This window comes from Diaphorina citri, unplaced genomic scaffold, assembly GCF_000475195.1.
Source record: "Diaphorina citri unplaced genomic scaffold, Diaci psyllid genome assembly version 1.1 scaffold1176, whole genome shotgun sequence".
NCBI classification, from domain to species: Eukaryota; Metazoa; Arthropoda; class Insecta; order Hemiptera; family Psyllidae; genus Diaphorina; species Diaphorina citri.
Genome location: NW_007378605.1, coordinates 62463 through 75525, shown reverse-complemented (window position 1 = coordinate 75525; position 13063 = coordinate 62463). Strand labels below are relative to the sequence as shown.

The 13063-nt window shown below is 39.7% G+C and overlaps 1 protein-coding gene across 1 annotated transcript in view; it reads right to left on the bottom strand.

Moving 5' to 3' along the window:
- The window catches only part of LOC103514594 (jmjC domain-containing histone demethylation protein 1-like), a 41347-nt gene that overhangs the window by 19983 nt on the left and 8301 nt on the right, over nucleotides 1-13063 (bottom strand). The window contains exons 3-7 of the mRNA XM_026827521.1: nucleotides 12645-12789; nucleotides 3018-3219; nucleotides 1931-2096; nucleotides 1241-1303; nucleotides 1029-1072 (exon numbers count right to left, since the gene is read on the bottom strand). Coding sequence (XP_026683322.1) covers nucleotides 1029-1072; nucleotides 1241-1303; nucleotides 1931-2096; nucleotides 3018-3219; nucleotides 12645-12789 — 620 coding nt within the window. The remainder of the gene's footprint in view (nucleotides 1-1028; nucleotides 1073-1240; nucleotides 1304-1930; nucleotides 2097-3017; nucleotides 3220-12644; nucleotides 12790-13063) is intronic.

Sequence of the window (13063 nt, the reverse complement as noted above, 5' to 3'; positions counted from 1 at the left end):
TACGTCATTTTTTTCGGAAAGAAACATGAATATTGAATGAAAACTAGCCCAATCCCAGATAACTCTACAAAGAGGATGCACGGACTCCAAAAAAGAGGATGCGAAAACCTCCTAGATCCCGAAATAAAACTAGCTGGAAATCACCCGTCTTCGTCTTTTTAACTCTACAAAGAGGATGCACGGACTCCAAAAAAGAGGATGCGAAAACCTCCTAGATCCCGAAATAAAACTAGCTGGAAATCACCCGTTTTCGTCTTTTTCTTTATTATTATTTTCCCGTGTACAGACGGGGTCGGCGTTTTTTGTGAGCCTCTCAATCAGCCCTAACTAGGTTGATTGCTTTGGGCTGACATTTGATTTTGGCTACAAATTTTCAGAGTTTGTGGGTGCCCTTCGTACTCAGCCTTAGCTATTTCTTAAGGGAAGGAAATTCAGGCTGGTATACTCCCTGTTTAAAGTCCCCCAGCCAGGCAAGGTAAGAATGCAAAAGTTGGTGTGTTCATGTGAACTGCCGCTTACCTTTCCACTGTGTCTCCAAAGAAGATGTCTCCTCCGTGTACAGACGGGGTCGGCGTTTTTTGTGAGCCTCTCAATCAGCCCTAACTAGGTTGATTGCTTTGGGCTGACATTTGATTTTGGCGACAAATTTTCAGAGTTTGTGGGTGCCCTTCGTACTCAACCTTAGCTATTTCTTAAGGAAGGGAAATTCAGGCTGGTATACTCCCTGTTTGAAGTCCCCCAGCCAGGCAAGGTAAGAATGTACTGCGATATCCATTAGACCACGGATATTGTGGTAATTATTCAGAAGCCACGACCCACGACAGTGAAAAAGAAAGCTCCTTTTTCTGCTTAACCTAACCCTATAATAACAATGGTCACTGCTCATTTGTGACAGCTTCTTTTTGTAGCAATTTTCCACTAACGCGACTTCTGAACAAGTTCTGAAATTGTTTCCACCACCAATGTTCTGATAATAGGACATTCAAAATTACCGAGAAAGTAAAAGGACATACTTCTCGAGAACGTACCACAACATCTCCGTGAAGAATGGGTAGCGGAACTTTTGAGGCACCTGGTAAGAGAACAAAGAATTAGAATTAATAAGAGAGCCATTGTATCAAGAGAGCCTATTAATAAGAGAGCCTATGGAAGAATGGGTAGCAGAGCTTTTGAGGCAGCTGGTGATATGGAAGAGTATAAGGGAATTAATAAGAGAGCCTATAGTCAGCTTGGAAGCGACATACTTCTCGAGAACGTACCACAACATCTCCGTGAAGAATGGGTAGCGGAACTTTTGAGGCACCTGGTAAGAGAACAAAGAATTAATAAGAGAGCCACCTGGTAGGAGAACAAAGAATTAGAATTAATAAGAGAGCCATTGTATCAAGAGAGCCTATTAATAAGAGAGCCTATGGAAGACTGGGTAGCAGAGCTTTTGAGGCAGCTGGTGATATGGAAGAGTATAAGGGAATTAATAGTCAGCTTTGAAGGTAGGTCACCTGCCTCGTGAGGAGGGCGGTATTTAAAAGGGTTCCATTATTATGTGGCCAAATTCTCAAATAAATGAGGATGAAATTCCATGCCTCGGCTGGAATCGAACACACGTCCTCCTGTTTACCAGGCGAGCGTCTTGACCACTACACCACCGAGGCAGGTCATCTTCTTCTTTTACTGCACCTTTTGCAATTTAAGACCTAGGTAACTACAAAACTTATTACCTTTATATGATGATACAATGGATACACGTTCCGGTTTTGATCTTATCCGACTCGAGTTTCGTCCATCTCCGTGGACTTTTTCAAGGAAACTTCATAACTTTATAACCTAGGATGTCTAATATAAACATATTTAATAATAATTTAAGACCTCTTTTACTTTCCATTTTTATTATTACCTACATTAAAACACACACCACACACACAAACATTACCTTGGTGGTATCTTCCACTTTGGCCACTCGCAGTTGTTTCTCGATCCCGTAGGAGTGCAGGAAGTTGCCCCCAAACACCAGACTGTCGCGTGGTGTGTACACTGCGTGTACCCAGCCCGTGGGTATGAAGAATGTGTTCCCCGCAGTGAGTGTGATTCGGCCACACCTGTGAAATGGGGGAGAAGAAACGTGGGTGTGATCTTGCTCAAAAGTGCGAAAATTGACGATTAAGTCTTTTTTTTTCGGAAAGAAACATGAATATTGAATGAAAACTAGCCCAATCCCAGATAACTCTACAAAGAGGATGCACGGACTCCAAAAAAGAGGATGCGAAAACCTCCTAGATCCCGAAATAAAACTAGCTGGAAATCACCCGTTTTCGTCTTTTTTTTGCGCGACACGAAAAAAAGTCGTGCGACCATGCGACTTCTATCCGATGAAAGTCGGTCCGGATCAAAGGAATGTCGCGTGGCAATGCCAGTGGAAACGTGTCGCGCGACTCTTCATTTTAGTTTGTTCCTTATTATGAGTGGGAGTGCTTTAATTTTAATAAAATTTTATTTTTTTTTTTTTTATATAATTTTTATCACCCTATATCACGTGAATACACAGCTTAAAAAAATAAATAAATTAAAATATTTTTTAATTGCAAGTGAAAACAGGTCACGTCGCGCGACAAATGTCGAGCGATTTTGTCGGGGTCTCTCCTATTTCGTATGTCCCGAAAGTCAGCGCGACAAGATATCACAAGCCAGGCTATTATTCCCCTAAAGGTGTTGTGGTTCTCGAGATAGAGCGATCAGTGTGTGAACTATGAAATGTGAACTGTGAATGAGATCTTGTTCTTATAATATAAGATTTTCGATTGATTTTTTTATTACACTATGATTTGTTTCTTGCAGAATTTGCTGACTACCCATTGCGATTTATACTTTATATGTAGTATTTTCGATTGATTTTTTTTTAGGTGCCCCTTTATTTGCTTGCTGCATTGGCTCTCATGGAAACTACTTTTGTTCTTTGTTAAATTTTGATGTTAATACTTTATTAATAATTTTATTCTTCGACTCAAGAGTCCGTTATTTACCTTTGCCACTCCTTCATGGTCATCTCCAGGTTCTTCTGCGTGTTCACATCCATCACATCCAGAGGTCGTCTGGAGCCCACGGAGGTGCGGATATCATTGATGGAGAAGGAAGAAGAGGGCACCTGAAGACCCAGACCGGTTTTCTCGCGGAACAGAAGCGGCGTGGAGAATCCGTAGCGCTGCAGATAGCCGATGTTGAAATCTGGAAACCAGACGGAAAAAAGATGGTAACGAATTGTATTGCTATTCTTCTTCTTACCAGCTTTTCCTATTTAAATAGGGTTGGCGTTTCTTGTCAATCCCTTCCAGGCGTCCAAGAGTAGAAGCTAACTTATAGACCCACAGCGTAAAGTAGAAGCTAACTTATAGATCAACGAAATCAATGGCTTGGTTGGTAGCGCGTATACCTATCATTGATGGAGAAGGAAGAAGAGGGCACCTGAAGACCCAGACCGGTTTTCTCGCGGAACAGAAGCGGCGTGGAGAATCCGTAGCGTTGCAGATAGCCGATGTTGAAATCTGGAAACCAGACGGAAAAAAGATGGTAACGAATTGAATTGCTATTCTTCTTCTTCCCAGCCTTTTCCTATTTAAATAGGGTTGGCGTTTCTTGTCAGTCCCTTCCAGGCGTCCAAGAGTAGAAGCTAACTTATAGACCCACAGCGAAAAGTAGAAGCTAACTTATAGATGGCAGCTTCAATCACCACTTTATCGCGAAAAAGCGAGAAAAAAAAAGCAATAATGAAAATTTAAAACATCGCAAAATCTCACAGTATTCCGAAAATTTACGTTCGACAGTGTAAAGTTTTCGAGAATTTCGAGAGAAAAAATAAGAAATAATCTTTTCTTTTTCGATTGTCTCGATTTTTAAATATTTTTTATCTCTCGCGAACTTTTTTGCTACGTAGGCAAGGAGCGATGTCTGAATCACGACTAGTAGGTAAGAAGGTAAGTTAGTAACATAGTAACTCTAGTATGGTACATATAGGGAGCAATAGCAATTCTAGCAAAGTAACGTGAAATTAGCATTGACAAAAAGAGTACTCCTACTTGAACTTGGCGAGAGCTGAGCGAATGGGAGATAAAGTAATTATTATGGGGAGAAATGGGAATTTTTCGATTAATCGATATTTGCAATAATGATAAATTAACTATATTATTCACTACTCATCAATAGCATTCTCCTAGGTTGTTGTTTACTGATAACAGTGATAACACATTCACACTATCATGAGGTCTGAACTCTGCACTGCAAGTATTAGTGCTCTATTTTAGTTTCAAATTCATTTACTCATTTCCTATTTTATTATTATTATTATTATTATTATTATTATTATTATTATTATTATTATTATTATTATTATTATTATTATTATTATTATTATTATTATTATTATTATTATTATTATTATTATTATTATTATTATTATTATTATTATTATTATTATTATTATTATTATTATTATTATTATTATTATTATTATTATTATTATTATTATTATTATTATTATTATTATTATTATTATTATTATTATTATTATTATTATTATTATTATTATTATTATTATTATTATTATTATTATTATTATTATTATTATTATTATTATTATTATTATTATTTATTATTATTATTATTATTTTAAGAGGTTTGATAGAGGGAACTGTAATTGCTAGGCTCTTATCGTCCCGAAATCGAGCAGAGAAAGAAGACAGGAGAAAGCCAGCCGTTCCGAGAACGAACTTTATTCGGTCAGGATAAAATCCGCCCCGGGTGGGAATCGAGCCCGCGGCCTAGCGCTTACAAGGCAGACGCGCTACCCACCAAGCTGACTAGGCTGACGAATTTCATTTACTCCTTTCCAAAAAAAAAAAAAAAAAATATATATATATGAGAGTGGGTAGAGCCTTTCAGTATTCAGACTATTCTGCAAGTGGGGCTTACATCTACATAGGTTAGGCGCATCAGAATTATAAAGCCGCAAAAACCATGTATGATATAGCTCATGTGAAAAAAAGACCTTCGAATCAATCAGAATAGTAGTAAGCTGTAAGCCGCGTTCACACTTTCTCATACATAACCTTGTACCCGTTGCTTTCACACTTCTGGTTACGTGGTATAGGAACGGCCAGTCGCTCAGTGGTCGCGCATCAGAATTATAAAGCCGCAAAAACCATGTGTATGATATATCTCATGAGAAAAAAAAGACCTTCGAACCAATCAGAATAGTAGTAAGCTGTAAGCCGCGTTCACACTTTCTCATACATAACCTTGTACCCGTTGCTTGCACACTTCTGGTTACGTGGTATAGGAACGGCCAATCGCTCCGTGGTTAAATAAACCGCACACTCGCCATCCGTCGCATCTTGTGACACGTCCGCGTTAAGAGCGCACGCACTGTACATGCGGTTCGACCCGGGCGGACTTTCGACGGAGAGACAAGTCCCCTTGGCGTACCTGAGGGAAGATAGGGAGACATTATACGAGTCGATGTTATATCACTGTTAAGGCAGAATCATACTACTATATCACGGCACGTCATGTGAGCTCACGTGATGACGTGATAGTAGAGTGTTTCTACCTTAACCCGCGTTAAGAGCGCACGCACTGTACATGCGGTTCGACCCGGGCGGACTTTCGACGGAGAGACAAGTCCCCTTGGCGTACCTGAGGGAGACATTATACGAGTCGATGTTATATCACTGTTAAGGCAGAATCTAATATTTTCTAGATCTACCAGCATAAGATCATGTACAAGTTAGGTATTTTTGATCCTCCTTTCGTACTTTGGTAGCATTTTGATGTTTTATTTACTTTTTGTATTTACCTTTGGCAAATAAAGAGGTAAAAAAATCCCACATACGCCTCTGATTCTTGTGGGAGAGAGAAAATGTTGTTGGTTTGTATTTCACCCGTCTTTATTATTATTTTGCTCTCTCTCTCTCTTGTAAACCTCAGAACCCTGTCAACCGCATCTTCCTAGCTCATCTAGAAGTGGGTTAGAATTTGTATACGTGAGTCAGTCAGTTACACAAGGGGCCGTATATATTTTAGACTCCTTTCCTCTTTTCTTCGTTACAGCCTGTTCACACTGCACGAAGTTTTCTTCGTCCGAAGTTGAAATTTTTTCCGAATTTTTCTTCGTTGGCAATGTGAAGTTGTGAACAAACTACTTAAACAGAAGAAAAAAAAAACGAAAAAATCGTGACAAAGAAAAATTCATTTTGTGCAGTAACTGCAAGTATGAACGGGCAGCGGCTGGCAGCCTGTTAGTGTGATACTTGCTTTACTCAGCAGGGATAAACTGAGTATTATTCTACATATTAAGGAGCGCGGTGGCGCTCCGCCCCGCCAAGTCAAGAAAGTTTGACCGCTTATTCATTTATCTCGAGTAATAAATAGGTCTTCGTTACAGCCTGTTCACACTGCACGAAGTTTTCTTCGTCCGAAGTTGAAATTTTTTCCGAATTTTTCTTCGTTGGCAATGTGAAATTGTGAACAAACTACTTAAACAGAAAGAAGAAAGAAGAAAGAAAAAAAAAACGAAAAAATCGTGACAAAGAAAAATTCGTTTTGTGCAGTACCTAACTGCAAGTATGAACGGGCAGCGGCTGGCAGACTGGCAGCCTGTTAGTGAGATACTTGCTTTACTCAGCCGGGATAAACTGAGTATTATTCTAAGGAGCGCGGCAGCGCTCCGCCCCGCCAAGTCAAGAAAGTTTGACCGCTTATTCATTTATCTCGAGTAATAAAAAATACAATCGTTTACGATTTATTATCTGCGTCTACATCTTGCCAAATTTAATGGAAAATAAAATGTAAATTAATTCATAAGTAAATAAGCCTTCTTGGTTGGTAGCACGTCTGCCTTGTAAGCGCTAGGCCTCGGGTTCGATTCATGCCCGGGGTGGATTTTATCCTGAATAATGTTCGTTCTCAGAACGGCTGGCTTTTTCCTGTCCTGTATTCCTTCTCTCTTCGCTTTCGGGACGATAAGACGTTAGCAGTTACAGTTCCTTCTAAGAACCCCCCTTTTTTTTAGAGCGGGCAGAACCACTGAGTAGGTAGAACGCTGGTAGCTTTAAAAACACAAAATGTGTTCACCTATTCACGCGTCTTTATTCCTGGCAGTGTGACGCACGACCCACTCGGGTCTCTGCTAGAGCGATCTCCCCCTCTTCACATTCATATCGAGATATTCTAATTTCAAACAGTTCGTTCTGTTCAGTCTGGCATCCTCTCATCCTACTACCTCTCAGGAATACAGTGCTGCCAAATGAGGGACCTCCTCTGTGCCCGAGCGGTTAGGATTTTCAACTCAGAGGTGCTAGGTTCGAATTCTGGGCCGAAATTTTCTGACTAAAGTTTCCGTTCTCGATTTCAACGGGTTACTTTCTGGTGTTTTCCTGTTGACCCAGCTCTTAAATGAAAAGTATTGTGTCTCTTATGGCCCATCTGTTGAGGGACATAATACGGGATGGGCATGCTACGACACAGACAACAAGCGTCCAATGTAGCAGTTGTTTTATTGTTACGAAATAAAAACGGCTGTGAAATATTGCGAGGAACTGTATTTTCCGGGGGGGGAGGTCTTCAAAAGTTATACCTCGCTAATCACCAGGCCAACAAAAAAAGGAGCGTATTGGGACATTTTTGACTTTCTATTACCTCTACTAAAGCTAAAGCAACAGTAAAAACGCGGGGACTTTTTCTCTCACAACAGTTATTCCGTCACAACGACAACACTGTAAAGTGTGTAAAGCAAGGCTGATGTGAGCTCAGAATTAATCATGGTATACTGGTAGATTGGTACAGTATACATATTGTTAGTTAGTCAGCTCAGTGCCAGGCAGTACTGCTATGATTGCTACGAAGTACGAACGTTGTTGTTCTCAGAGGTGTGCGATCATTCTCTCGTATTAAGCGATGACTCCGATGAGATCGTAACACGTAATCGGTTGATTCATTCTAACACCGAAGGTTGAAAACAGGTTTAGGAACGTTCCGAGGCCAATGAGCCTTGGGTTGCTCCTTTTTCAGACTTTTTCCAGCCTAGCTGGCTTGATTGGTAGCGCGTCTGCCTTGTAAGCGCTAGGCCGCGGGTTGGATTCCCGCCCGGGGCGGATTTTATCCTCAACTTTCTCCTATCCAGTCTTTCTTCTCTCTTCGCTTTCGGGACGATAAGACCTTAGCAGTTACAGTTCCCTCTATCAAACGCCAACCTCTTGATTTTATTTTACTTTTACATATTTATTATTATTATTATTTTATTAAGGAAAGGCGACTCCATGTCAACTGACGTGGGAAGTAGGGAACGCATATCTTTTTCCTCCCGCACCAGTAAACAAAAATTCCCATCACCACACAGGCATAAAACACGCACACAAAAAATCCCTCTACCCTTTCACTTACATAGGTAAAATGGGGATCACCACAAAGGCATAAAAGACGAACAAAAAATCCCTCCGTCCCTCACTGAAGGTGAAATCAGAAGAGAGGGTAGGGGAAGCGGTGCTTCTTCTTTCACTTTATCCAATTTTATTTCACTGCAATAGTCTCACACTTTGTTGACTACACTACATTAGGTACATTTAACATTTGAGGTATTCGTAGAAGCTTAACCCATCCTTTAGGGCGATTAGCCCCTACACCTAAGCCTTTGAAGGGCTTCTTGTGTATGGAACATTTGGGTAGGTCACACAGTGTTGCAATTGATTAATCACGTGAGTGATGTGAGTCCAAATGCAATCGAAGGTGCTACCCTAAAGGATAGGTGACTTAGGTGCATTTACATCGGCACCTAAATGGGAAGTGACAGCTAAGATCTTATTGTCCAGCTATGATCTTATTGGAGAAAGCCAGCCGTTCTATCCGTTTCCGCCCCGGGCAGGAATCGAACCCGCGACCTAGCGCTTACAAGGCAGACACACCACCCTCCAAGGTGTCTGTCTGTCAGTCTGTCTGACCCCATAGAAGGACTTATCGAAACCTAGTCGACCTGTATATCAAATTAAAGGTCTTTTTACCATCAGGAACACGAAAATGGTGGTGCAAATTTTGTCCAGAACAAAGGTACTGATTTTCTCTCATCACGATCGAATAAACTACGGGCTAAAAAATTCTCGGAGGGATGGGCCCAGCTTGTTCATTCTCTCCTCCCATTTCTCTATCTCGCCTATTTTGTTGCATTTTCTTGTGGCTTCAATTTCCCTTCTGCAATAACAGCTTTCCTTATTACCTAATCTTTATTCTCTCTTCATTCCCTCTCCTCAATTTCTTCTTCTTACTCCTTCTAATCTTCGCCACCTCTCCTTCACCTCCTCTTCCTCTCTTCACCTTCCTATTATCCTCTTCGTTCCCCTCTTCTTCTCCTTCTCCTTCCCATGCTTCTTCTTTCACTTTATCCAATTTTATTTCACTGCAATAGTCTCACACTTTGTTGACTACACTACATTAGGTACATTTAACATTTGAGGTATTCGTAGAAGCTTAACCCATCCTTTAGGGCGATTAGCCCCTACACCTAAGCCTTTGAAGGGCTTCTTGTGTATGGAACATTTGGGTAGGTCACACAGTGTTGCAATTGATTAATCACGTGAGTGATGTGAGTCCAAATGCAATCGAAGGTGCTACCCAATGGGAAGTGACAGCTAAGATCTTATTGTCCAGCTATGATCTTATTGGAGAAAGCCAGCCGTTCTATCCGTTTCCGCCCCGGGCAGGAATCGAACCCGCGACCTAGCGCTTACAAGGCAGACACACCACCCTCCAAGCTAACTAGACTGGCTTTTTAAACTTTACTACAGAGGATTAAGTCCAGTTTCTCGTCTTAAAATTCTAGTCAGGGCTGATAGATATTGTTCAGATACTCACCGTCCGAGTTTTGTATTTCTTCCGCTCGCCATTTTGGGACGAGCCCGAGACATCTTCCTCTCCATCCCTGTCCATCTTACTGGACATGACTAACTTCTGTCCAAATAATGGCCAATGAAGGTAAGACTTTTTTGTTCACTGAAGACTTGGTTTTTCTTGGTTTTATGGTTTTATATTGAAGACTGTTTTTTAATAATAAACGTACATTTCACTGGGTATATATCTAGCAAATAAATACATATACATAATTGATCAAGTACCTAAATTATTTAATAAATAAAACTAAAATTTATAGGAAAAAGAAAAATCGAACTCAATTAAATTTTTCTTTTTTGCATAACCAAAGTATTCCAAGAAATTCGCTTTCTACATAAGTCGACTTGGCCGTCCATTTTCCCAAAAATTTGTGCGTCTTTTTTTTACGTTTGAATGGAGGTACTTAGTGTTGGGAGGGGGGAGTCTCGGAAGAAATTTTCGAGGAACTTCATTTTCGAGGAATCATCAGGGAATAAAATCCTTCGACCTTGTGCAAAGCATAAAGTACGTGCTGACCTATTGCTTTTTACAATGATTTAAAATGGTTCGAGCCCTAAGAGCTTTGTCTGAATATCCAATTATGTATATTATGGACATTTACAATGCCAAAATAGATTTCGTTTGGATTGGACCTTGCAAAGTAGTCCAAAAGAGTACACCTGTTGTGTACGTATAAGAACCCCAAGCTTTCCAGTGGACCGCCCATTAAGCTTGTGTATCAGTTGTTAGTGGATGTGACAAAATAACCAAATTTCTCTCATACATATGAGTTAGGAAAGAGGACTAGCTTGTGTATTTTTTGTTGGTGGATGTGACAAAATAACCAAATTTCTCTCATATATATGAGATGGGGAAATAGTACTAGATTGTGTATTAGTTGTTAGTGGATGTGTCAAAATAACCAAATTTCTCTCATACATATGAGATGGGGAAATAGTACTAGATTGTGTATCAGTTGTTAGTGGATGTGTCAAAATAACCAAATTTCTCTTATACATATGAGATGGGGAAATAGTACTACTGTGTATTAGTTGTTAGCGGATGTGTCAAAATAACCAAATTTCTCTCATACATATGAGTTAGGATAGGAAAGAGGACTAGATTGTGTATTTTTTGTTGGTGGATGTGACAAAATAACCAAATTTCTCTTATACCTACATATGAGATGGGGAAATAGTGTATTCGTGTATTCGTTGTTAGTGGATGTGTCAAAATAACCCTGGCGTTTGAAAGGAACTGCGCTGAGTCAGGTCTGTATCAATGGCAGTAATGGTATCCTACAATGTAGAGTGGAGGTCAGGGCCAGAGGCCATGATAAGAGGGGGATATGAATTCGGAACCAGATGCCCATCCACCTGATTTCATATGTGATCGTAATCACTCACGTGCCAATTCGGGACTGATTGATTTGGGGAACTTTTCCTATACCTATTTTCATTGAAAAAAGACGGTATCTTGAAGACAACAAAGTGAGCTTTCAGTAGGTACAAAAAAGTTTCGATTTAATTTTAAAAAATATTTAGAAAAGGCTGTCAGATCGTCTACAGGTATTAGCAGAATTCGCTACTGAGTATCATATGTCATATGCCCAGCAGTCTAATGATAATCTATGCGTTCTCATACATTATACTACATTTACAGCCGGATTATTCGTCAGCAGTTTTATCCCCGGCCGCTGATTGACACGCGTAAGACTCTTCGTCCACCTTCGGTGTCCTGACCTATCCTACGGTCTTTCTATTACACTATGATTTGTTTCTTGCAGAATTTGCTGACTACCCCTTTGCGATTTATACTTTGTATGTAGTATTTTCGATTGATTTTTTTTAGGTGCCCCTTTATTTGCTTGCTGCATTGGCTCTCATGGAAACTACTTTTGTTTTTTGTTAAATTTTGATGTTAATACTTTATTAATAGTTTTATTCATTTGTGACTCGATTTTACAATTTTGCTGATAATACTTTTAGGCACCAGATGTTTTTGTCATTTACTAATTTTGGGAAACGAAGGTTTTTTTTTTATATTTTCTTTTTCGATCCTTCGTTTCGTCGTTCATGATTTTCAGCACATTTATCAGCAGCACGGATCAATCTTTTGCATTTCGGAACTTCTATATGGACAGTTAAGCATCCTGCGACTGCTCAAGTTCCCCATGACACATCCACCTTCGTTACTTCGAAGTTTACCGACCAAGATAGACGATGTTGAAATCTGCGAAACCAGACGCGACAAAACTACATGAATGTTCCGGAAGTTGAAATTGCATATTCTTCCTTCTTCCCAGCCTTTCCTATTTAATAGGGTGTGGCGTTTCTTGTCCAGGTATCCGTTCCAAGGCTCCAAGTATAGAAGTTCCGTTGCTTATAGACCCTCAGCGAAGAGTAGAAGAGCGTTTATTATCAAGAGTACACGCATAAGCTAGTGCTAACTTATTGGAGACCTACAGCGTAAAGTAGAAGCTAACTTATAGATCAATACGAAAATCAATGGCTTTGGTTGGTAGCGCGTTACCTTGTATGTGCTAGACCGCGGGATCGATTCCCGCCCGCGCGCGATTTTATCCTAAACCGGATAATGTTCGTTCTCGTGAACGGCTGGGCTTTCTCCTATATTGTCTTCCTTGCCCTTCTTCGGGACTAAAAGACCTTAGCAGTTACAGTTCCCTCTATCAAAAAAAAAAAAAAAAAAAAAAAAAAAAAAAAAAAAAAAACCGAATTTACCTGTCCCGTGCATTTCCTTGACAAAGTTCTGCACGAACCGGTCCGACTCGAGTTTGTCCTGAAGGTTGAAGGTTCGTTTCCCCTCGATGTCATCATCACCGAGTGTCCAATCATCTGTGTACAACTTGCGCTCCTTTCGATCTCGCTGTGAATATAAACAAACCTTTGTTTATTTGGTTGTCAAGATAATCAAGATATACAAGACTTAAAAAGGTACTTCATAAGTTTAAAAAGAAAGAAACATTTTAAAAATTATAAATGGCACTAATAATAATAATAATTCGATCTCGCTGTGAATATAAACAAAGCTTTGTTTATTTGGTTGTCAAGATAATCAAGATATACAAGACTTAAAAAGGTACTTCATATAAGTTTAAAAAGAAAGAAACATTTTAAAAATTATAAATGGCACTAATAAT